At 33.6% G+C, this 25,084-nt stretch overlaps 5 protein-coding genes across 5 annotated transcripts; 4 read left to right on the top strand and 1 right to left on the bottom strand.

Moving 5' to 3' along the window:
- The first annotated feature begins 4,311 nt into the window (after positions 1-4,311).
- On the top strand, positions 4,312-4,934 carry LOC131611355 (uncharacterized). The gene has a single exon (XM_058883396.1). The coding sequence runs from the start codon at positions 4,393-4,395 to the stop codon at positions 4,804-4,806; it is 414 nt and encodes a 137-aa protein (XP_058739379.1). The 5' UTR covers positions 4,312-4,392; the 3' UTR covers positions 4,807-4,934.
- A 2,074-nt stretch (positions 4,935-7,008) lies between these two features.
- Positions 7,009-7,746, top strand: LOC131611354 (uncharacterized). The gene has a single exon (XM_058883394.1). The coding sequence runs from the start codon at positions 7,112-7,114 to the stop codon at positions 7,523-7,525; it is 414 nt and encodes a 137-aa protein (XP_058739377.1). The 5' UTR covers positions 7,009-7,111; the 3' UTR covers positions 7,526-7,746.
- Positions 7,747-10,829: 3,083 nt separating this feature from the next.
- LOC131611353 (uncharacterized) lies at positions 10,830-12,524 on the top strand. The gene is made up of 2 exons (XM_058883393.1): positions 10,830-11,370; positions 12,282-12,524. Exons 1-2 carry the CDS (start codon positions 11,014-11,016, stop codon positions 12,339-12,341), a joined length of 417 nt encoding a protein of 138 aa, XP_058739376.1. The 5' UTR covers positions 10,830-11,013; the 3' UTR covers positions 12,342-12,524.
- Positions 12,525-17,673: 5,149 nt separating this feature from the next.
- LOC131609030 (uncharacterized) lies at positions 17,674-18,451 on the top strand. The gene has a single exon (XM_058880661.1). The coding sequence runs from the start codon at positions 17,819-17,821 to the stop codon at positions 18,227-18,229; it is 411 nt and encodes a 136-aa protein (XP_058736644.1). The 5' UTR covers positions 17,674-17,818; the 3' UTR covers positions 18,230-18,451.
- Positions 18,452-18,495: 44 nt separating this feature from the next.
- LOC131609029 (transcription initiation factor TFIID subunit 6) lies at positions 18,496-24,050 on the bottom strand. Its single transcript, XM_058880660.1, has 13 exons — positions 23,882-24,050; positions 23,646-23,786; positions 22,358-22,444; positions 21,999-22,100; positions 21,812-21,920; positions 21,187-21,290; positions 20,968-21,105; positions 20,778-20,873; positions 20,176-20,300; positions 19,885-20,017; positions 19,587-19,712; positions 19,368-19,479; positions 18,496-19,018 (listed from the first exon to the last, which is right to left on the bottom strand). The coding sequence occupies exons 2-13, from the start codon at positions 23,769-23,771 to the stop codon at positions 18,645-18,647; spliced, it is 1,632 nt and encodes a 543-aa protein (XP_058736643.1). The 5' UTR covers positions 23,772-23,786; positions 23,882-24,050; the 3' UTR covers positions 18,496-18,644.
- Between the last annotated feature and the right edge of the window lie 1,034 nt (positions 24,051-25,084).

Here is a 25,084-nt window from a genome sequence, read left to right as displayed (position 1 = left end):
GTTCCACACATGGTTAGACATCGTCACTTGAATCCCTGACATGGATCACACATAGTTTACCATCGTCAGTTGAATCCTTGACATGGATCACACATAGTTTACCATCGTCAGTTGAATCCCTGACATGTTCCACACATGGTTAGACATCATCAGTTGAATACCTGACATGGATCACACATAGTTTACCATCGTCAGTTGAATCCCTGACATGTTCCACACATGGTTAGACATCATCAGTTGAATCCCTGACATGTTCCACACATAGTTTACCATCGTCAGTTGAATCCCTGACATGTTCCACACATGGTTAGACATCATCAGTTGAATCCCTGACATGTTCCACACATGGTTAGACATCATCAGTTGATTCCCTGACATGTTCCACACATGGTTAGACATCATCAGTTGATTCCCTGACATGTTCCACACATGGTTCGACATCATCAGTTGAATACCTGACATGGATCACACATGGTTAGACATCATCAGTTGATTCCCTGACATGGATCACACATAGTTTGCCATCGTCAGTTGAATCCCTGACATGGATCACACATAGTTTACCATCGTCAGTTGAATCCCTGACATGTTCCACACATGGTTAGACATCATCAGTTGAATCCCTGACATGGATCACACATAGTTTACCATCGTCAGTTGAATCCCTGACATGTTCCACACATGGTTAGACATCATCAGTTGAATCCCTGACATGTTCCACACATAGTTTACCATCGTCAGTTGAATCCCTGACATGTTCCACACATGGTTAGACATCATCAGTTGAATCCCTGACATGTTCCACACATGGTTAGACATCATCAGTTGATTCCCTGACATGTTCCACACATGGTTCGACATCATCAGTTGAATCCCTGACATGGATCACACATGGTTAGACATCATCAATTGATTCCCTGACATGTTCCACACATGGTTCGACATCATCAGTTGAATCCCTGACATGTTCCACACATGGTTAAACATCATCAGTTGAATCCCTGACATGGATCACACATAGTTTACCATCGTCAATTGAATCCCTGACATGTTCCACACATGGTTAGACATCATCAGTTGAATCCCTGACATGGATCACACATAGTTTACCTTCGTCAGTTGAATCCCTGACATGTTCCACACATGGTTAGACATCATCAGTTGAATCCCTGACATGGATCACACATAGTTTACCATCGTCAGTTGAATCCCTGACATGTTCCACACATGGTTAGACATCATCAGTTGAATCCCTGAAATGGATCACACATAGTTTACCATCGTCAGTTGAATCCCTGACATGTTCTAAACATGGTTAGACATCATCAGTTGAATCCCTGACATGTTCCACACATGGTTAGACATCATCAGTTGAATCCCTGACATGTTCCACACATAGTTAGACATCATCAGTTGAATCCCTGACATGGATCACACATGGTTAGACATCATCAGTTGATTCCCTGACATGTTCCACACATGGTTCGACATCATCAGTTGAATCCCTGACATGTTCCACACATGGTTAAACATCATTAGTTGAATCCCTGACATGGATCACACATAGTTTACCATCGTCAGTTGAATCCCTGACATGTTCCACACATGGTTAGACATCATCAGTTGAATCCCTGACATGGATCAAACATAGTTTACCATCGTCAGTTGAGTCCCTGACATGTTCCACACATGGTAAGACATCATCAGTTGAATCCCTGACATGTTCCACACATAGTTAGACATCATCAGTTGAATCCCTGACATGTTCCACACATAGTTCGACATCATCAGTTGAATCCCTGACATGTTCCACACATAGTTAGACATCATCAGTTGAATCCCTGACATGGATCACACATGGTTAGACATCATTAGTTGTTTCCCTGACATGTTCCATACATGGTTCGACATCTTCAGTTGAATCCCTGACATGTTCCACACATGGTTAAACATCATCAGTTGAATCCCTGACATGGATCACACATAGTTTACCATCGTTAGTTGAATCCCTGACATCTTCCACACATGGTTAGACATCATCAGTTGAATCCCTGACATGGATCACACATAGTTTACCATCGTCAGTTGAATCCCTGACATGTTCCACACATGGTTAGACATCATCAGTTGAATCCCTGACATGGATCACACATAGTTTACCAACGTCAGTAGAATCCCTGACATGTTCCACACATAGTTAGACATCATCAGTTGAATCCCTGACATGTTCCACACATAGTTCGACATCATCAATTGAATCCCTGACATGTTCCACACATAGTTAGACATAATCAGTTGAATCTCTGACATGTTCCCCACATAGTTTACCATTGTCAGTTGAATCCCTGACATGGATCACACATAGTTCGACATCATCACTTGAATCCCTGACATGGTCTATACATAGTTCGACATCATCAGTTATATCCCTGACATGGATCACACATAGTTTACCATCGTCAGTTGAATCCCTGACATGGTCCACACATAGTTCGACATCATCAGTTGAATCCCTGACATGGATCACACATAGTTCGACATCATCAGTTGAATCCCTGACATGGTCCGTACATAGTTCGACATCATCAGTTGAATCCCTGACATGTTCCACTTAGTTATTATTATTATTATTAATATTATTATTATTATTTTTGTTATTATTATTATTAATATTTTTATTATTATTATGGTTATTATAACTATGTGCTGTTGATATTATTATTTTTATTATTATCATTATTATTATTATTATTATTATTTTTATTATTATTATAATAGTTTTCTTATTATAATTACTATTATTACTATTATTATTATTATAGGTCAATATAATTTATTTAAACGTCAAAATAATTGTTTTTAAATACAATAAATTTTAATTTAAATTAACGTGAGATTTCTAAATTTAGACATAATTTATTTTTTAAATTAAAAAAAAAACAAATTTTATAAAATACATTGAACGTCAGATTTTGTAAGTTAATTTTTTTTTAATATAAATAAACATCCAGTTTTTAAATAAAAAATAATATTTTTTAAATTTAAAAAAAATTAAAATTAACGTGAGATTTTATAAGATTAACATAATTTATATTTTAAATTAAAAAAAAAAATTAAATTTTACAAAAAATATGTTAATGTATTTTAAAAAAATGTTATTGATTTTTTTAATTTAAATGAATATCAAGTTTTTAATTTAAATAAATAAATATGCAATTTTTTTATTATTAATTTTAATTTAGTAATGTTTATATGTTAATGAGGGGGTGCAGGTTGCAAAATTAAAATATAATGAGTTGGTGCAGGTAGCAAATATGAAAACCAAAGATCTATGCATTTCTTAATTTGCTGCATTTCTCAATTTTGCTCCCTTCCGATTTTCCTTTTTTTTCAATTTCTTCAGCATTCAATTAATGCTATAATCATTGCCTGCAGAATTTTCAGCTTTTACTGTATCATTCTGCATTGGAAACAGCGTCACACTTACACAAACATTAAAGGAATTTTATTGTGTGTGTTTGGTACACCATAGCATCCATGGCTCCAATTCAATCCAAGGGTACATTAATTCAATTCAATGACAGAAAAGCATTTGAAACAAAAAAAAAAATAATAAATAAGTCTCTCACCCTAGCCTGAGCAGCCCGTTGTTTATGACTTTTAACTAAAACCTCGTGTCTAATAAATACTCCCTCCGTCTCATAATAAGTGTCCCATTTGAATAATGCGCAGTTTTTAAGAAAATGATTGGATGTGTTGGTTTTAGTAAAAAAGTTAATGTCATTTACTAAAATACCCCTATTAATAGTAGTTGAATAACGTGAAAGTTAATAAATAAGGGTATAATAGTGAAAAAATAATAATGATTGATGCATTGGAATTGTAAATGGACAATTAATTTGAGACAAGAAAAAATTACAAATGGAACACTTATTATGAGACGGATGGAGTAAATAAAACCACCAATTCTGACTCTAAGACATTGACATAACTACTTTCATTACTTTCATGACAAAAATAAATAAATAAATAATATTACATCATTTATCATATGCTTCACCACTACATTACGCGTTCATGCTTCCACCGTATATTTTTGTACTTACTACTGATAAATTTCCAAAAATCAGTAACCAACGGTTTAAAAAGCATCCATTGGAATCTCAGTTTAACCAATGAATAAAGAAATACACATATTAAACAACACATGGTTTCTATACCATGTTAGTGGTTAAAGAATATATACTTTTAAAACTCATTACCATTTACCAATGCCTATATATATAGTAGCAATTTCCCAATTCTTCTCATCAACCAACCAACTAGCATTTGCAAAAAAACATTACTTTTTGTCCAAACAAACTACCTTCTATTTCTTATCAAGAGACAAAGATGAGTGTAGAAATTTTAGATGGTGCTACCATTGTCCACTTCCTTGAAGATGAAGAAGCATTTAATAACACGGTAGGCAATCGGTTTGCTCGCCTCGACACAAATAATGATGGTCTTCTGTCTTATGACGAGATGTTGAAAGAGCTCCAAGGTCTGAGGGTTTTCGAAACACATTTTGGTATTGATGTTGAGCCGGATCCAGATGAGCTTGCTCGTGTTTATGCGTCCTTGTTCATACAATTCGATCACAATTTAAATGGCACGGTTGATCTGGAAGAATTCAAGACAGAAACAAAGCAGATGATGCTTGCGATGGCGGATGGAATGGGTTTCATGCCGATTCAAATGGTGTTGGAAGAAGACAGCATCCTCAAGAAAGCAGTTGAAACAGAGTACAATAAAGTCTCAGCTTAAGTGCTACTCTCATGCCTATGATTTAACAAATTCTGCAAGTAGTGTATAACATTTTGGTTTTTGTTATGATTGTTGTTTTGTTATGGATTTCAAATGCATTCATGAAATAATTAATTTGAGCTTTTACATCTCTATCAGAAAAGAAAAAAAATTACTGTACTTTAGAAGACAAAATGAACTTTTATATACTACTTAACATATTTTCATACGACAAATTCTCAATATACCCATAAATATCTTACATAGCCGCGAAATTTCAATTATACCCCATGTTTCCGTAAATGTACTTCCGAAAATATTTATTTTTTTAAAAAAATTAGTTTTTTCGTAGATACATCTACAGAAGCGTTAAAACATTGTGAAATTTGTGATTTTTCTAATTAATTGAGAAAATATCAAATTACGTTACAAATTAATTGAGAAATTTCCAAATTAATTTTTCAACTAATTGGGAAAATCCCAAATTAATTAAGTTCATGAAATCTTCCGTAGCTACATTACGAAAGGGTTTGAAAACATAGTGTTTCGTAGATATTTACGAAACATTCAAATTTTTCCAAATAATTAGGAAAATCCCAAATTTCATTATGTTTTAACGCTTACGTAAATGCATCTACGGAAAAAAATAAATTTTTTGAAAAAAAAACCTTTCGGAAGAGCATCTACGGAAGTTGGAGGACATTTTTGTCAACTCAGTGGTGCGTGAGAGGTCTACAAAGTGTAGTGAAAAATTGTCTTTTCAAATTAATAGATATGTATATATAGGTCGACCTATAAGACTTCATAGACTTTTTTAATAGCTCTGAGTCTGGCATATTCAATTATATAGACTTTTAAAAAGTCTACGCATTCAATTTTTTGTTAAATAGTTTAGGCCAAACCAAACTTAGGTCAGGCTATACACATCTTTAGGCTTCCTTTGACCTATTCTCATCCCTACTTAAGTTGACAATTGTTTTGAGTAGTTCACAAGACCTGGAAGATGAAGGCTCAATCATGGAGCAACAAGTTACTAAATGCAGAAAAGGTGGACGGACCTTTTTTGCTTAGTGTCGTAGCGAGAGTACCATGTTAACTGTCCATATCAACCCAACGTCTAACTACATCTCACGTCGTTCTACGCATGTGTAGTTATCAACCATCTTCCCTATTTAAAAGAAAAGTGCGTCACTTTACAAAGTATTCAATTTATTTCTCATTCAAAATTTATTTTTTACTCTCATGGTAATTTAAACGTTGGAGTATTAGCCTTACAAGTCAGTTTTTCTCCGTTGCATCGAAAATTCTGAACCATCGCAACAAATATTGAATCTATATTTTTCAACAAGAAAAGATGTTCAAAAGCATATTTTAAATTCAATTGTGTTATTGAAACATCAAAATAATAACAATAAATGTGCTGGGTTTTATTTCTATCTTTATTATTATTTTCTATATTTTACAAACAAACAAAAAATACACTTGACATTATATTTAGCTCTCAACTTGTTATGTCCAATTTTTTTTCTTTAAAATATTTCATGGTAATGGTAATGGTAATGTGTGTCCTGAGAGCACATATTAAGAATTAATGTAAAAATATTTTTCTTGGAAATTGTACAATGTTTTTATTAAATATTTAAAATTTATTTATGTATTTATTTTTTTAATACAATTTTTTTATTTGTAAGTTTCTTAACATATACCTTAAGTAAATTATGTCTTAGAGCACATGTCAGCCATACTCAATATTTAATCATAATTCTACACTTTTTGGAGGGCAAAGTGTGATAATAGTATACCAGTACTTAACAAAAGAGGGAATGAACCAAGAAGATCCACCGTAAAGCATATTAAAAATATTTGATTCATTGAAAAAATAATATAATCAGTGGGTATCCTTGTTTAAGACTTAACCTGACACCTTGTCGAATAATATTAACTAGCATTTACCATCAACACATCACAATAATTGATAAAGATAAATATTATAAAAAATTATTTGTCTCTTAATGTGATAGTATTTACTATTTACCATTTAGGAAACAATTCAAACAATCATGAACCATAGGTTAAAGGAAGCATCCAAACGGGTCTTTTTGACTGAAGAATAAACAAGACTCAAAACAACACGTAGTTTCTATATACCATGTTAGTGGTTAAAGAATATATGCTTTTAAAACTCAATACCATTTAACAATGGCTTTATATATATAGTAGGAGTTTCCAACTCTTCTCATCAACCAACTAGCATTTGCAAAAATATTACTTTCTTTGTAAACACAAACTAAACTACCTGCCATTTTACATCAAGCAAAACAGAAAGATGAGTGTAGAAATTTTAGATGGTGCTACCATTGTCCACTTTCTTGAAGATGAAGAAGCATTTAATAACTCGGTAGGAAATCGGTTTGCTCGCCTCGACACAAATAATGATGGTCTTCTCTCTTATGACGAGATGTTGAAAGAGCTCCAAGGTCTGAGGGTTTTCGAAACACATTTTGGTATTGATGTGGAGCCGGATCCAGATGAGCTTGCCCGTGTTTATGCGTCCTTGTTCATACAATTCGATCACAATTTAAATGGAACAGTTGATCTGGAAGAATTCAAGACAGAAACAAAGCAGATGATGCTTGCAATGGCGGATGGAATGGGCTTCATGCCAATTCAAATGGTGTTGGAAGAAGACAGCATCCTTAAAAAAGCAGTTGAAAGAGAGTACAATATAGTCTCAGCTTAAGTGCTGCTCTGAGATCATATGCGGATATGCCTAAGTTTTAACAAATTCAGCAAGTATGGTAGTATTGTATAAAATTCTGTTTGTTGCTCTTATTGTTACCTTTGAAACTTCTTACACTGTTTTGTTATGGTTCCAAATGTATTCATGAAATAAACTATTTTAAATACATAATTTGAGAAGTATGTTGGGCATATATTTGTAAAAGAAAATTTAAAAATATTTTTGAGAAAATTCATAGATTAAAGAAGATCAGGTCTTCCTACTTGGTAATTGCGTTTAATTACTATAATTTCTTCCCTAATATCATGATGAATTAAAAAAATTAATTCCTACTAACGTCTTGACTCATAATCATCTCCTTTAATCAAAACATACGTCTTAGGTGAGTTCCTGACTAAAGAAAACTTTTAAGAATGTTATTCATAATATCACAATCAAATAATATAAGTTATGATTCGTATTCAATTGATACTTGAAATCAATTTACATATTTGTCAATATATAAAAGCATTAAGCACAAATTTAATTAAATAATACTAGATTGGCAATTCATATTTTAGTACTTAAAATAAATTCATCTAATGACCTAATAAAAGGGAAATTAGGAACTTATAATTGAATTAATCAGTGTTTTAAAAACCGGACCGATCATTAAATCGGTGAGGGTACTGGATCACTGGTTCATTAGTTGAACCACTGGGGCCAGTGGTCGAACCATATACGACTAAATTGGATTAAACCAAATAACTCGGTTGAATAAACTCGTTTTTTTTGCACTACTCTATATTTATTAAATCAGTCGAATGTGATGACTCAGTTTCTAAAAGATATCAAAACACCTACAAAATTTTAAATTTTCAAAATATCATAATTTCACATGTTTATTCTTTACATTCAAATTCAAAATATAATCATCAATCACAACAAAATTATACAAAATATAAATTTTAAATCAGGTATAATTGCAAACAGAGAAAAAAGTTATTTCAAATAAGGTTCGAATAAAGTCTAATTATATTTTAGTTTTATTTTAAAAAAAACATGAAAATGACGTCGTTTTGTGCGGAAAAAAGAGTATGCATTTGAACCGCCAGTTTTCTTAAACTGTCGGTTCACTGATTTTTTTCGGTTTTGACCGGTTTTGCCTGATTCTCACCGATTCAATAACATACCTGATCCAGCATCAGACCAGACCGGTGACCCTTCCGGTTCCCGGTCTAACCGGTCCGATCGGCCGGTTCGTTCCGGTTTTAAAAACACTAGAATTAACCATAGCTAAAGAGTTTAAAATATTATACATGAATCAAAGATTTATAAGTTTCAATAGGGTAGAAGCCTCAATCATTGTCTCTAGAAACCTTGCAGAGAGCTGTAATATCTCTTATATAACTTCTAACCTTTTTTTATTTGATTTTTTGCTTTTATAAGCTAGGTTTTCATTATGCTAAATTGTGCTACAATCTGCATCAATTGTGCCTTGATCTCTCAATCAATACACTTGGCATTGGGTGATTAGACTATTTATCACCCCCCGATTTCATTTAATTCCAGGGCGATTTACACAGAATTTTCACTACTTCTAATTAGCACCCATCGCCCCAACGATGGGAAACATCGCGCCATGATTTTCTTTCCAGCCTCGAAATCAAGCCTAAATGTTTTGCATGAGATCGCAGGGTCATTTGTCTCGTATCCATCCTTTTTATCATGCTTCTGAGTGTCTTTTTAGATATATATCTCATCGCCATAATATTCATAATGTATAAACCCTCATGATGTTCCAGTTGAACATTTGTAAGTCGATGACCATGGGATCATCTTCGGGGGGTAAGATTTCTTCAGCATCCATGTAAGATAAGCTAATCTTAGGCGAGGAAGTTGCTCTAACTCTTAAAGGTGCATCGACTATTTGCATTACTTGGAAGGAATATTTCTTATGAGTTGAGATTGATTCTAAACCCCCTGAAAAATCTATGGCGATCATGTTTAAAGTGTGGTGTGCTTGCCTAACATCACTTCTTTCCTCCTAGTTTTTATTTCTTATTGGTTTAGGAGTTATCAGGTGATCTTTCCCTGATTTGATTCTAGTGGTCTTCTTTCTTAGCTCAGTGATCTTCCTCGTACATATCTCTGCCAGTGGCCTTCTTGGATGAGCCGCTCTATTTTCCTCTTTAAGCAGTGACAATCATCTGTATGGTGTCCTCCAATCTTGTGGTAATCACATCACTTATTGGGTTCACCATTCATTATGTTCCCCGTTGGGGTTGGGGGCTCGAGAATGACCCTGGTAAATGTACTTCCGAAAATATTTATTTCTATCTTTATTATTATTTTCTATATTTTACAAACAAACAAAAAATACACTTGACATTATATTTAGCTCTCAACTTGTTATGTCCAATTTTTTTTCTTTAAAATATTTCATGGTAATGGTAATGGTAATGTGTGTCCTGAGAGCACATATTAAGAATTAAATGTAAAAATATTTTTCTTGGAAATTGTACAATGTTTTTATTAAATATTTTCTATATTTTCTATATTTATTTCAATTATACCCCATGCTTCCGTAAATGTACTTCCGAAAATATTTATTTCTATCTTTATTATTATTTTCTATATTTTACAAACAAACAAAAAATACACTTGACATTATATTTAGCTCTCAACTTGTTATGTCCAATTTTTTTTCTTTAAAATATTTCATGGTAATGGTAATGGTAATGTGTGTCCTGAGAGCACATATTAAGAATTAAATGTAAAAATATTTTTCTTGGAAATTGTACAATGTTTTTATTAAATATTTAAAATTTATTTATGTATTTATTTTTTTAATACAATTTTTTTATTTGTAAGTTTCTTAACATATACCTTAAGTAAATTATGTCTTAGAGCACATGTCAGCCATACTCAATATTTAATCATAATTCTACACTTTTTGGAGGGCAAAGTGTGATAATAGTATACCAGTACTTAACAAAAGAGGGAATGAACCAAGAAGATCCACCGTAAAGCATATTAAAAATATTTGATTCATTGAAAAAATAATATAATCAGTGGGTATCCTTGTTTAAGACTTAACCTGACACCTTGTCGAATAATATTAACTAGCATTTACCATCAACACATCACAATAATTGATAAAGATAAATATTATAAAAAATTATTTGTCTCTTAATGTGATAGTATTTACTATTTACCATTTAGGAAACAATTCAAACAATCATGAACCATAGGTTAAAGGAAGCATCCAAACGGGTCTTTTTGACTGAAGAATAAACAAGACTCAAAACAACACGTAGTTTCTATATACCATGTTAGTGGTTAAAGAATATATGCTTTTAAAACTCAATACCATTTAACAATGGCTTTATATATATAGTAGGAGTTTCCAACTCTTCTCATCAACCAACTAGCATTTGCAAAAATATTACTTTCTTTGTAAACACAAACTAAACTACCTGCCATTTTACATCAAGCAAAACAGAAAGATGAGTGTAGAAATTTTAGATGGTGCTACCATTGTCCACTTTCTTGAAGATGAAGAAGCATTTAACAACTCTGTACTTAACCGATTTGCTCGTCTTGACACAAATAATGATGGTCTTCTGTCTTATGACGAGATGTTGAAGGAGCTCCAAGGTCTGAGGGTTTTCGAAACACATTTTGGGATTGACGTGGAGCCGGATCCAGATGAGCTAGCCCGTGTTTATGCGTCCTTGTTCATACAATTCGATCACAATTTAAATGGCACGGTTAATCTGGAAGAATTCAAGACAGAAACAAAGCAGATGATGCTTGCGATGGCGGATGGAATGGGTTTCATGCCAATTCAAATGGTGTTGGAAGTGTTGAGAATAATGCAAGTGTGAGTGTGGATAATAGTCCCACATTGGAAATGCATGTGGTGACTTGAGCATATATAAGTGGGAGAACCCACTCACCTATTACCTTAAGGTTTTAGGTGGAGAAGTGGTGTCTCTCCCACAAAGTGTGTTGCTCAAAGGAATGTCCCGGAAATTAACAATGCTCCCGACTCGACCCTCCCCCGATGTTGCGCTAACAAATGGTATCATGAGCCTTTGGTTCGAGAAAGGGACCGGCTAAAACTTGTAGTTGAAAGTCAACGGATACATGTAGTTGAAGAGAGTCAACAGATACATGTAGTTGAAGTCAACGGATACAAGTGTATGTAGAAGTGGAGTTTCCACATGGAGGGGGAGCATTGTAGACTCACACTTGAGGGGGAGTGTTGAGAATAATGCAAGTGTGAGTGTGGATAATAGTCCCACATTGGAAATGCATGTGGTGACTTGAGCATATATAAGTGGGAGAACCCACTCACCTATATACATACACTTGTATCCGTTGACTTCAACTACATGTATCTGTTGACTCTCTTCAACTACATGTATCCGTTGACTTTCAACTACAAGTTTTAGCCGGTCCCTTTCTCGAACCAAAGGCTCATGATACCATTTGTTAGCGCAACATCGGGGGAGGGTCGAGTCGGGAGCATTGTAGACTCACACTTGAGGGGGAGTGTTGAGAATAATGCAAGTGTGAGTGTGGATAATAGTCCCACATTGGAAATGCATGTGGTGACTTGAGCATATATAAGTGGGAGAACCCACTCACCTATTACCTTAAGGTTTTAGGTGGAGAAGTGGTGTCTCTCCCACAAAGGTGTATTGCTCGAAGGAATGTCCCGTGATTATCAATGCTCCCGAACTCGACTCCCCCGATGTTGCGCCAACAGGAAGAAGACAACATCCTTAAGAAAGCTGTTGAAAGAGAGTACAATAAAGTCTCAGCTTAAGTGCTGCTATGAGATCATACCTAAGATTTAACAAATTCTGCAAGTTTTGTATTACTCTATAACATTTTGTTTGTTGTTCTTATTACCTTTGAAACTTCCTACACTGTTTTGTTATGGATTCCTTTAATCAAAACATACCTCTTAGATGAGTTTTTGACTAAAGAAGATTTTCAAGAATGTTATTCATAATATCACAATCAAATAATATACTATGTTTAGAGTTATTATCTGTTGTACAATTAAATTTGATTGAGTTTCAATAGCTATGGTTAGTATTCAATTGACACTTGAAATCAATTTACATATTCGTCAATATATAAAAGCATTAAGCACAAATTTAATTAAATAATATACTAGATTGGCAATTCATATTTTAGTGCTCAAAATAAATTCATCTAAAGACCTAATAAAAGAGAAATTAGGAACTTATAATTGAATTAATCATAGCTAAAGAGTTTAAAATATTATACATGAATCAAAGATGAAATATAAGTTTCAATAGTGTAGAAGCCTCAATCATTGTCTCTAGAATTTTACTACCCCCACGATTTCATCTAATTCCAAGGCGATTTACACAGAATTTCCAATACTTCTAATTAGCACGCATCGCCCCCATGATGGGAAACATCGCACCATGATTTTCTTTCCATCCTCAAAATCAAGCAACAATGTTTTGCATTGAGATCGCAGGGTCATTTGTCTCGTATCCATCCTTTTTTTTATCATGCTTCTGAGTGTCTTTTTAGATTTATATCTCATCACCATAACATTCATAATGTATAAACACTTTTGACGTTCTAGTTGAACATTTGTAAGTCGATGACCATGGGATCATATTCTGGGATAAGTGTTGGGATTTAAGAAAGGTTTTTTTTATACTTTTTTATCTTCTTAGTGGAATAATCCCGAAAAACAAATCTTGATTAAACCATTAATCACAAATCAAACACGAATAAAGATTCAAGAATTACCTCTTGAAGCGTGCTTTATCTTTCTCTAGGTAGTCCACGCGGGTGCAAACTGGAAGGCGGTACTAGCCATTCTTGCTCTGAGAAAATTGACAATTAAATTTTGTTAGGGAAAATAGCTCCTCTATTTACAGTAAGCTTCTAAAACTCTAACGCTCTTATTTTGGATTTTTCAAAATAAACTCAATATTATTTAATTAAACTTAATTCAATTCGTTTAATTAAATAAAATATTGATTAAATTAAATTATATTTAATTTAATCAACTGTCAATTTTCATTTAATTAAATCATACTTAATCAAATAAATTATATGTGTTGAATATATTAAATAATTTAAATATTATTAACACATAATTAAATTAAATCATATTAAATTTATTTATCAATTCCACTATAAGCCCCTTATGCATGTGACCATGTAGGTTCTCGTAACATTAGCATTAATATTAAATCACATATTTAATATTATAAACAGTGAGTGGTATCTAGCAACAAATCATTGCTATCCAACTGACGAGAATGTTGTGTGATTTGACATAACCTTTCTGTGATAATGATCATGTGTACAATTACCCTTTTGCCCTTATATTTATATTTAACACGAAGCATAAAGTGTGTCACCCTTGTATAGTCCAATATTTTATTCCTTGGTCCCCGAGTATACTTGATAACAACAAATAAGTCCAATATCTAATATCGACTTATTTGAGCACGACCATGCATTTTTCAGTCATACTCTATCAAGGGGCCCATATCTCCCGCATATGCAGGAGGAGCAAATCTCATCTAGGTCACTCATGTCCCTCAACATGATTTATAAAGTACCCATCAAACATCTTTATGGTCACCCTGTTACAGACAACATTTGATTGACAATAAAGTACTTGACTCCACATCTAGGGTCTACAGTGGTTTCAGGTCGAAGGGTGGTATACACCACTATCACTATGAGAATAACTTATGGCACTTACATAACAAACTATGTAGTATTCTCATGGTGGGTCAATCCAGTATAAATATTACTCTTAATATTTATACATATGTGAAACTTGATATCTCATATCCATGACCCGTGAGATATAGTCATCATTACTGTTGTCCTATTTGACAGTAAAGCTTGACTATGGATACTTTAAGAATAACGTGGTCTCACAATTAAGTCACACTTAATAAGTCATTAATAGATTAATTATTCTATGGACTTTATAATGTCATATACAAATAACATAATAAGATACAATGCCATATATATATATATATATATATATATATATATATATATATATATATATATATATATATATATATATATATATATATATATATATATATATATATATATCAAGGTCATGATACAAAAAGCATATACAGCCAATGTTGATTGGCTATTAGGGCTTACTCCAACAATAAGACTTCTTCAGCATCCATTTAAGAGAAGCTAATCTCAGGCAAGGAAGTTGGTCTAACTCTCAGAGGTGCATCGACAATTTACATTACCTAGAAGGAATATTTCTTATGAGATGAGATTGATTCTTAACCCCCTAAAAAACCTATGGTAATCATGTTTAAAGTGTGGTGTGCTTGGCTGGCATCACTTCTTTCCTCCTAGTTTTCATCTCTTATTGGTTAATGAGTTATCGGGTGATCTTTCCCTGATTCTGGTGGTTTCATTTCTTAGCTCAGCGAGCTTCCTCATACATATCTCCGCCATGGCCCTCTTAGATTAGCCGCTCTATTTTCCTCTTTAAGCAATGACAATCATCTGTATGGTGTCCTCCAATCTTGTGGTAATCACATCACTTGTTGGTTTCACCATTCATTATGTTCCCATTTGGGTTTGGGGGCTCGAGAATGACCCAGGTGTGATATACCTTTTGTAGGATTTTTTTCTCTTCGCGTGTTTTATGGTGTATAATTTTCTAAGAGCCTTCAGGATGGCTTCAATGCACCCGTCTCTCAAACTGGAATTATGATTCAATTTTTCTGATGGATAGAAGTCTTATGCTTCCCGCTCCTTCGCTCATTTGGATCCCATTTCAGCATTATTATCTTCTTCCTTAACGTAACATTTCACACTTGCCATAATTACCTCCATTTAAGTCGTCGGCTTCTAGGCGATGGACTCATTGAAGTGTTTGACCTTAAGTTCGTTTTGGAAGGCTCTAACGAATATTCTTGGTTTGGATTGCATATTTTATAGTCTCCTTGTTTAACCTCGTCAAGGATTGAAAATGGCCTTATTGTACATTCAATAGGCTTGTTATAAAGATCTTTTGATGCTTGTTGGTGGAAAAATAATAAATCATCTTCCTCGCGAGGTCCTTATAACTTGACACTGAAAATCTAAGGAGATTCATATACCATCGTAGGGTCGCCTATTTCAAAGTTCGGACAAGAAATTTACACTTGAGTGAATCCATCGCATCAATAATCGTCATCTAAGTGTTGATAATGATGATGTGTTCATAGAGATGGCTCTTGTCATCGAACGTTATTAGAGACAGGAGTTTGAAGTTGTCTTTTTGAAACTAAATGTCCTTGAGCAAAAAATAGATATACTGGTACAATTTCTCTCTATCTCTATTCGATTTTTAACTGTTATATTTTTTACACAATCCAAAATTACACATAAAATATACTTGGCATTGTATTTGACATCTATTTTTGATATCCAAGTACCCATTTTTTCTTACACTTTTTGGGGCAAAATGTGATTTTTTTCCATCTCTGCCACACCCCCCAAAATATATTCCCAAACTGCCACAGTGTGAGAAAAATTTCCAATACTGCCACATTAAAAGCCATGTCGCCAAACAAGATGGCGAGATGCTATTTTTTTTTATTTAAATGATTTTCTTTAATATATTTGTAATTTATAAATTTAATAATAAATTTTAATTGATTAAAAATTAGTTTTAATTATTTTTAAATAATAAAAAAATAAAATATTTTTTTATAAAATTTAATATAAATAATAAATAATAAAATACTAATTTAAAAATAAATATTTTTCCATCCTGTATATAGAGTTTGAAATGTTTTCAAACCATGGACGGATCTACAACTCAGCGAGTTTGGGCACGCGCTCAGGCTCAACCCCTCATTTGGTTGTATATTCTCCACCTAATAGTCAATTTTTAGACAACACCAAAGACAAAATTAAGGGCAAAATTAATAAAAAAAAGTTATGAAATTTTTTGACAAAATCAAGGGCAAATTTTTTAGACAAAATCCAGGATAAAATTAATAAAAATAGAGTGTAAAATTAGTAAAAACAGATTGTAAAATTTTTGCCTAGACTCTAAAATTTCTGACTCCGCCACTGCTTCAAAGTATACAAACAAAGTTTCACCGATGTTCCCAAAGAAGATAGATGGACTCAATATCAAGGCGGTAATCTTTTACACACGAGTTCATGCGAAGAAACAAAAAAGGCCGCCCGAACAACACTTGTATTAGGACTGAAATGGATACTGTTGAAAAGAAAAAAAAAACTATGTGCAATCTGTCAAGAAACCCATATGCGAAAAAAAATGTCCGAATCGGCCAAATACTGCAGACCCTTCTTCTAACTAGTTACGATTTATTTTCTACATTAAATATTTAGTTGTATTAATATTATTTAATTTAATTTATATTTAATAATATTTGTTTTTAAATTAATATTTTGTTATTTATTATTTATATTAACATTTATAAAAATTATTATTTAAAAATAATTAAAACTAATTTTTAACCAATTAAAATTAGTTATTAAATTTATAAATTATAAATATATTAAAGAAAACCATTTAAGTAAATAAAAAAAAGAAAAAAAATGAAAAATGGGATTCCGCCATCCAGTTTGGCGACATGGCTTTTTGGTGTGGCATTATGGGAAATATTTCTCACAGTGTGGCATTTGGAGAAAATATTTTAGAGGATGTGGCAGAAAAGGAAAAAAATCGCAAAATGTTGTGATAGGAGTACAAAACTAAAAGAGAATAAGCCAAGAAGATCCACCATAAAACATATTAAGTGTGTGATTCATTGAATAATACATTAATCAGTGGGTATCCTTGTTTAAGACTTTTAAGTCGTTTGGCAGTTGTTCACTTGACATGCACTAGAAGGGCAGTAGACTTCCAACGTTGACTGACTTCGCCACTTGCTGGTTTTTATATGTGCACTTACTTCATTACATGGTTAGTTTCCACCGTATATATGTGTACTTACTACTAACAGGGAACAATTTAAACAACGGTTGGAAAAGCATCCAATGGAATCTCGGTTTGGCCAATGAATAAACAAATACACATATTAAACAACACATGGTTTCTTCTATACCATGTTAGTGGTTAAACAATATGTGCGTTTAAAACTGATTACCATTTACCAATGCCTATATATATATATATAGTAGCAATTTTCCAATTCTTATCGTCAACCAACTAGCATTTGCAAAAACATTACATTTTTTTCCAAACAAATTACCTTCTATTTTTTATCAACTAAAAGAGAAAGCAAGATGAGTGTAGAAATTTTAGATGGTGCTACCATTGTCCACTTCCTTGAAGATGAAGAAGCATTTAATAACTCCGTAGGAAATCGGTTTGCTCGCCTCGACACAAATAATGATGGTCTCCTGTCTTATGACGAGATGTTGAAAGAGCTCCAAGGCCTGAGGGTTTTCGAAACACATTTTGGTATTGACGTAGAGTCGGACCCCGATGAGCTAGCCCGTGTTTATGCATCCTTATTCATACAATTTGATCACGATTTGAATGGCGCAGTTGATCTGGAAGAATTCAAGACAGAAACAAAGCAGATGATGCTTGCAATGGCAGATGGAATGGGTTTGCCAATTCAAATGGTGTTGGAAGAAGACAGCATCCTTAAGAAAGCAGTTGAAACAGAGTTCAATAAAGTCTCAGCTTAACTTTAGTGCTACTTTGATCATGCCTAGTTCTGCAAGTATTGTATAACATTCTGTTTGTTGTTATTATTGTTACCATGTAAACTTCTTACAATGTTTTGTTATGTATTCATGAAATAAACCATCTTAATCTGAGCTTTTACATCTCTATCAGAAAAGAAATTGTATTCTACTTATCAAGTATGACTGAAGTTATGAAGAATTTGACATAGTGCGCAAACAATAAATTGCAGTAACTCAATTTCCAACAAGCACTGCCACCCAACATCTAAAGTGTCTAACGAAAGAAAATTCCATTTAACAGAAAGTAAATTATACATTTTATACCAAGTGATATTAGCTTGTTCTCGAAATCAAACATTACCTACAGGTTTTCCATTGTTTATCCTTATACAAACTTGTTATAGTTTGCCCTAAGTTACAAGAACGTATACATCTCACGAGTCTGAATGAATGAAAGGATGTTTTCACCAAACAGCTCAACCAGTGACGTTAGTATTCGTCCTGAATTCAGCTCTTCCTTCCAAACCTGGGCTAGGGCTGCAGAGATGTTTAAGCCCTTAGTATCGCCTATGCTACTTTTAACTTCATCTGTAGTGATCTGATTTTTCATCTGTCCAGAAGATGACGATGAACCAATTTTTGAATCAGCCGAGGAAGGTTGAGTTCCTGTCTCCTCTGGCTTATGAGATGGTGAAGAATTTTCCAGAACCACACTAGCCTCTCCATCAGTAGCTGTTTTCTTCAAAGGGGGCTGTTGTTCCAATTCCATAGGGCTTGCCTTGCGTTTAACTTGATGATCAATCATGAAAAATGAGTCAGTACACAAACTAATCATTGAAATCACTTGTGAAACCTTCAAAAACTGAATCTGTTTATTCCGCGTATTATTTTCAAAGAATTGTACAAATATATAATCAAGAGAAACATTGTTGAGATGAGATCTTTCAATTTTTGAATTAAATCAATTAGTACAGGCTCTCTAAGGTAACTATTTATGATAATCACTAGCTTAAAATTACGACATTTATCATCATATATCATTTATATTTCATGTACCAAAACATCTTCACTGTATGAATTTTGCAATTCAATGGGATTTACAAGTCATGGTCCAACAATAAGTTAGGAAAATACTCACTAGGTGGAGAAGTAAGAACACTTGCATTGGTTTTCCAGACAGTATGAGGGGCAGGAGAAGGAAAAGCTGGGAACATCTTTAGGGGAACATATATACATTGACCAGCAGCACGCTGGAGAAAACATACATGCAATCATCAGACCACTATATTATACTGAGACTGATATACTGATGTTACTCGGTTGTAACAAGTATCTCACAAGACACAATATATCTTACCAGCAAGGCTCCATAAACACGCCAAGCTTCATGCCTTTTCATTTCATTTTTCTGTGTCTCAAGAAGCATCTCTGGTTCAAGAAGTCGTATATATGTTTCAAGATTTGGCAGCAAAAGAAGGCGAACCTACCTCCAAAGTAAAGATATGCAATAAAGTCACGTCAAAGGCTCAAAGATAGAATAAATAAAATATGAACTGGTTTATTGAAATATTTTCTTTCAAAATATTTATCATTTTATCTTGCTTTTGGTGTTTCACGAATTCCATAATAGCCAAGAGCATGAATAGGCATCATACCACATTAGGTCCCAGTGCTCCTAACCCCTGAATAGCACCATAATGTTGTGTTATTGCCTTCTTCGGATCCAAGAATGCATTCAGCAACGTTTTTGTTAACCTGGACTGTAAACTACTATAAACATGTCCAAACCTGCACGACATAAGCATTGGGTTTTCAGCAATAAAATCAAGGAGAAAATGTATAATGAATTACAACAAGTTAATGCGATACCAATCAAAATATCAGATAAAAATACCTTCCATTCCCCTTGATACACAACACATAACAAATAGAATGAGGATATTTACCTTTTGCATATCGATGCAACCAGGTTAGCAGTGAAGTCTCTAAGTTCCCAATGGTTGTCTGTCAATCTACTTCCCAACCTTCTAGAAACAAGGCAGGTCACAATTGATGGCATCAACTGGTGTAACTGAAGCAGGCAAAAAAGGAAAGATAGAGAAATAAGAGATTATTTCTCATAAACTCATTTATGTGAACCACTTGTGCATAGTAAAACAGCCCATTATTTTGGGCCAGAAAATGGAACTCGTGCCTGGCCTTTGCCAGCTGATGGGCTGGCCTTTGCCAGCTGATGGGCTGGCCTACAGACCAGGCTTTTAGAAACTACATTAACCATTTTTTTTTCATTTTAATTTACTTCTGAATTTTTTTTAATCAAATGTTGTTATAGCCATCTTGATGATGGAGCACAAAATGGAAAACCAACCTCAATACTTAAGCATAAAGCATGCTTATATGTGATTCAATAAAAATATCATTCCAAATAGAATATGGTGATAATAATAATTTAAATATTAATAATACGGCCCTGCTTAAGAAAAAACTATGTTATGTTATGTCAGAAAATAATATACAAATAATTTAAATCAATAACAGGAGAACTTACATAAGGTTCAATATGGATATGAGGGTTTTGCAAAAGGCTATTAACAACCCGCATCAAGGCAAATAGACGTGGAAAATTACTTAAACCATGAGAAACCTGAAAAAATTGAGAAGCACACAATTGTAATGAGCTAGCCTAAAGTAACACTTTCATTCGTATCCACCAACAAGAGAAAAAGGCATATGGTCACCTCATCAGCTACAAAGCATGTAAAATAGGGAACCAATGGATGAAGTCCTGAATCAGTAGCCAAACTTACTAATGCTTCTTTAAAGAGAGCAGAATTAGGCTCGTTTAAAGCTAGCTCAGTCACTTTATCAAAATAGAGCTGCAAAAAATATTAAGCTAACATAAATGAACTAAAGGATGTTAGACAAGATAGCTTGCAGCGGAGTAATAATTTTGATACCTGAAGCTCTCTAGATAAGACATGCTTAACAGGTAATTTAATGTCAACTGGAAGGTTGTCATCCTTTTGTTCATGTTTTTTGACATCGGAAGGTGCTGAAATTACTGCAAATAAAATAATGGAAAAACAGATATTCTTAAATAAGGCAGGAGAGCACAAGTTATAAGGTGAAAGATTTACAGAGAATCAAATATTAGATCAGGTAGCATAATAGCATTAAAATGCAAAATGATTCCTCTCTGTCTGCATCATGTGCATCTCCACAAGTGTATATAGCTACAGACATCCATTTGTGTACAATTTATTGATAACTTCATTTTTCGAAAAGTGTAGACATGTAAAGATGACAAATGCTATAATTACTTCTAAAAATAGGGAAAACAACTTAAATACTAACAACTCACAATCTAATCACTAAATCGAGAAAAAAAATCAGGAATGGGCAGAGAATACATAAGACACGGTAAAAATACTAACATCAGAAAAATATACATCAACCATTACTAATTGTCTAGAACTAAATTTTATTCTGACTTAAAATCTAGTTCACAGAAATGTAGCATCAAACACTCATTTGTGAGCAACAAAAAAAAACTACTGCTAGCACTTATGGTTAGATGCCTACCATCTACAGGAGCATTTTCTGGAATAGCAGGTTGCACTCCTTCAATGGCAAGCCAGTGACACGTAAGTGCAGTATCAAGAGGTGCTTTTGGTAAAGAAGCTTCAATGACCTATAATTAGCACAGACTATAGTTTAAGACTTCAGGTTTAAATCCAATTGAAGTAACAATGATTGATTACTCGCTTACATCTTTTAAATCTACATCCTTGTCATCAATATAAAATAAATCTCTGTGTCCGACAGCTCGTTTGAACCGTAAAGGACCACCAGATGCAAATCCGTATATTGGCTGACAAAAGAAAAAACAAACAAAAATGATACTGAGATTAGAGACAAAAATTAAACATTTTCGCAATCAACAGACGTTGCTGAAGCTTCCAGACAGTAGTTGTAATATGCATAACTCTGAAAATAGCAGAAAATCGAGACAATTTGATAAGATTTATAATTTTATTTTTTTTAAAAACATAGAATAGGATGACTAATGATGCTACATGATGTGAAACATATCACCCACTTAAAAGAAAAATTATCCCCATTGCTTACTTCAACATTCTTCAAGTTGAGTGCAGTATCAACATCATCTGCCGTCAAAGTGGTTCTCCTAGAGTGCAGCATGCATTTGATTGCTTCCTGCATGAAAGTTTCCAAGGTCGAATGAAGATGACAAAAATCAAACAAACCTTTAATCACACAATCAAAACTTTTTTATTTTTCTGGCTCAATGTTTAGGTTTTTTTCGTCATGCAACCTAAAGGTCACGACTTCAAATCCTGAAAACAGAATCTCCATTTGGGGATCCTCCCCTGACCCCCACCTGGAGGGAGTCTTGAGCATTGGGTGCCCTAAAATATGAGAAATCTGATACAAAAGAAGTGTTGTCTAGAAGTATAGCAGAGCAATTTAGTGCAGCATCCACTATACTAGCATTTGGAGAAAATGTTGTTACCACTATAACAACACACAGAATGGATTCAAAATTTCAAAAAAAGTCCTTCAACTCCGTGTCACTCTTGCTGTCATTCTTCAAAAAAAAGTCCTTAAACTCTGTCACTCTTGCTCAAAACTTGCCTTTTGAGCTTCTTCTCTCTCACTGTGTCACTCTTGTTGTCATTCTTCAACTCGCAATGGTCAACCATAGTTAAATGTTGAGTTTTTAATTATATAGTATAGATTACATGAACTGAATAGACATTTCAAAGTAGCAGCCATTCCAGAGTAGTCATTCCCAAATAGCGGCACGGAGCGGCCGACCCGAAAAGTGGGGGATCGCGGGATGACCTCTATTTGATCATTTTTAACAAAGTACATATAATAATTATAAACATATATTTAATGTAAAATTAAACAAATCACTCAAAACTCATAAAATATTCATAAATCAAAGTGCACACGATTCTTGAAGTGCATAAACGACTATGAAGGAAATTTAAAGTTGAGTCTCAACTCAAATTTGATAGAAAAACCCAAAATTACCCTTAAAACATTGTAAATTTACAGGGTAAGGTAACTTCGGTTTTCTAGAGGGTAAAAGAACAGCGGCCCAGAAACCGCTCAGGGACGGAAACTGCCCTGCTCCGCTATCCCTCTACTTACCTATAGCGGCCGCTTTTCTTCCCGCTATTGACTACTCTAGATCATTCTACTATCCCCTAGTGTTTTTGGGGTCGGCCGCGACACTCAACTAAATGGGATTCATATCGATTACAATCGGGTTCACAATTACAACAAACTCCTTATTATCTAACTAACTATCAACAATCCTAACTAATTAACTAACTATTCTCCTAAACCCTAATACTTCGGTATGAAAAAAAATGAGGAGAAAACCAACCTGCATGATCTGGCGCATACGGTATTCAACATCGGGAGCAAGAGAAAGAGCAACATCAGGAGATAAATTGGTAATCCCAATACTCTGTGCAATAACTTCGATTGTCTCTTTAGGAACAATGCTCATATTCACCAACACTCACTGAAAATAACATTTATAGTTAGTTTTTTGAACTAATTTCAATGGAAATTGCAAACCCTAGATTGAAACATGTGGTTTTTAAAACGTGATTTTACCTTTGCCCTAAGAGATGTGTGATGGGAGTGCGTAGCGACGGAGCGACGGAAGGAGAGGAGAGTTGAAGTGGATAAAGGATGCGGTCATGTTAATACGCACATCGTTCTTTTGATGGAAGATGGAAAATGGTAAATAGGAGCTTGAGTGTTTATGCTGATGCTGCTGGTTTTTTTTTAAATTTTAAAAATGGTGGCTTTGCCAAAAAAAAATTCCCTTTTGAAGTCAAATTCAATTATACATTTCCTATTTTTGAGTTCGGATCCCACTAGTCATATCATCTCAAAATAATTTATTTAATTTTTATTTTATTAATTAATGTAATTTTAGTGGATCCCACAACTTTATCTCATAAATTAATTTGATTGGGTACCACCATTTTTTACTAGTTGTACATGGTAAATTGTTTTAATATTTAATTATGATATTGATGTTCAGCTGGAGAACTCAAAAGAAAATACTACCATTGAAGATGCTCTTGGTACTTGTGTACTGACATCAGATTAAAATTACATCTCACTTACTCATAAAAATTACAACTTGAAAAAAAAAATTCAAATCACCAAAATAATAAATGTTTGTATCAACTTCAACTATCTACATAAGCAAAAGATACTATCAAATTCTTTAAATTATCCTTTCTTAACAATTTTATTTACACTCTATTATGCCCGTAAATATAATTGACTAAATGTAATTTTCTTGACCAATCATATTACTCAATGCATCCAAGTGGCACAAAGGTGTAAGGAAAATTCAAAAAACCACTCAAATAAAAAGAACACTCCTTTTACCGGGTAAAACAAATTTTAAAATTCAATACCCTACCTTCTCTCTCTTCATCTCCATAGTGTGTCTCCCTCTTCTTATCTATCTTTCCTTCCTCCAACCCTAATACAACTTCATTGCTCAATAAAAGTCCTCACTATTACACGGTAAACAATTCACTCTAGCATTAACACTTGTGCAATTCGCTTACTCTAAAGATCCTTTCTTCTTTACTCTAAAGATCCTTTCTTCTTTACTCTAAAGATAACAACAATCTTTTTCTTCTCTCTCTTCCATTTTATCTCTTCTCCTATCTCTTTGATTGTCAAACCCTAGCGCGGTCGAAACTCGCAGTGAAATGGAGGACGAATCAAACACAAAACTGCAGAAACCCATAGCCACACAAATCTTTGTCTTATGGTATTATATAAACTAAT

This window comes from Vicia villosa, linkage group LG6, assembly GCF_029867415.1.
Source record: "Vicia villosa cultivar HV-30 ecotype Madison, WI linkage group LG6, Vvil1.0, whole genome shotgun sequence".
NCBI classification, from domain to species: Eukaryota; Viridiplantae; Streptophyta; class Magnoliopsida; order Fabales; family Fabaceae; genus Vicia; species Vicia villosa.
This window is presented reverse-complemented; position numbering and strand designations above follow the sequence as displayed.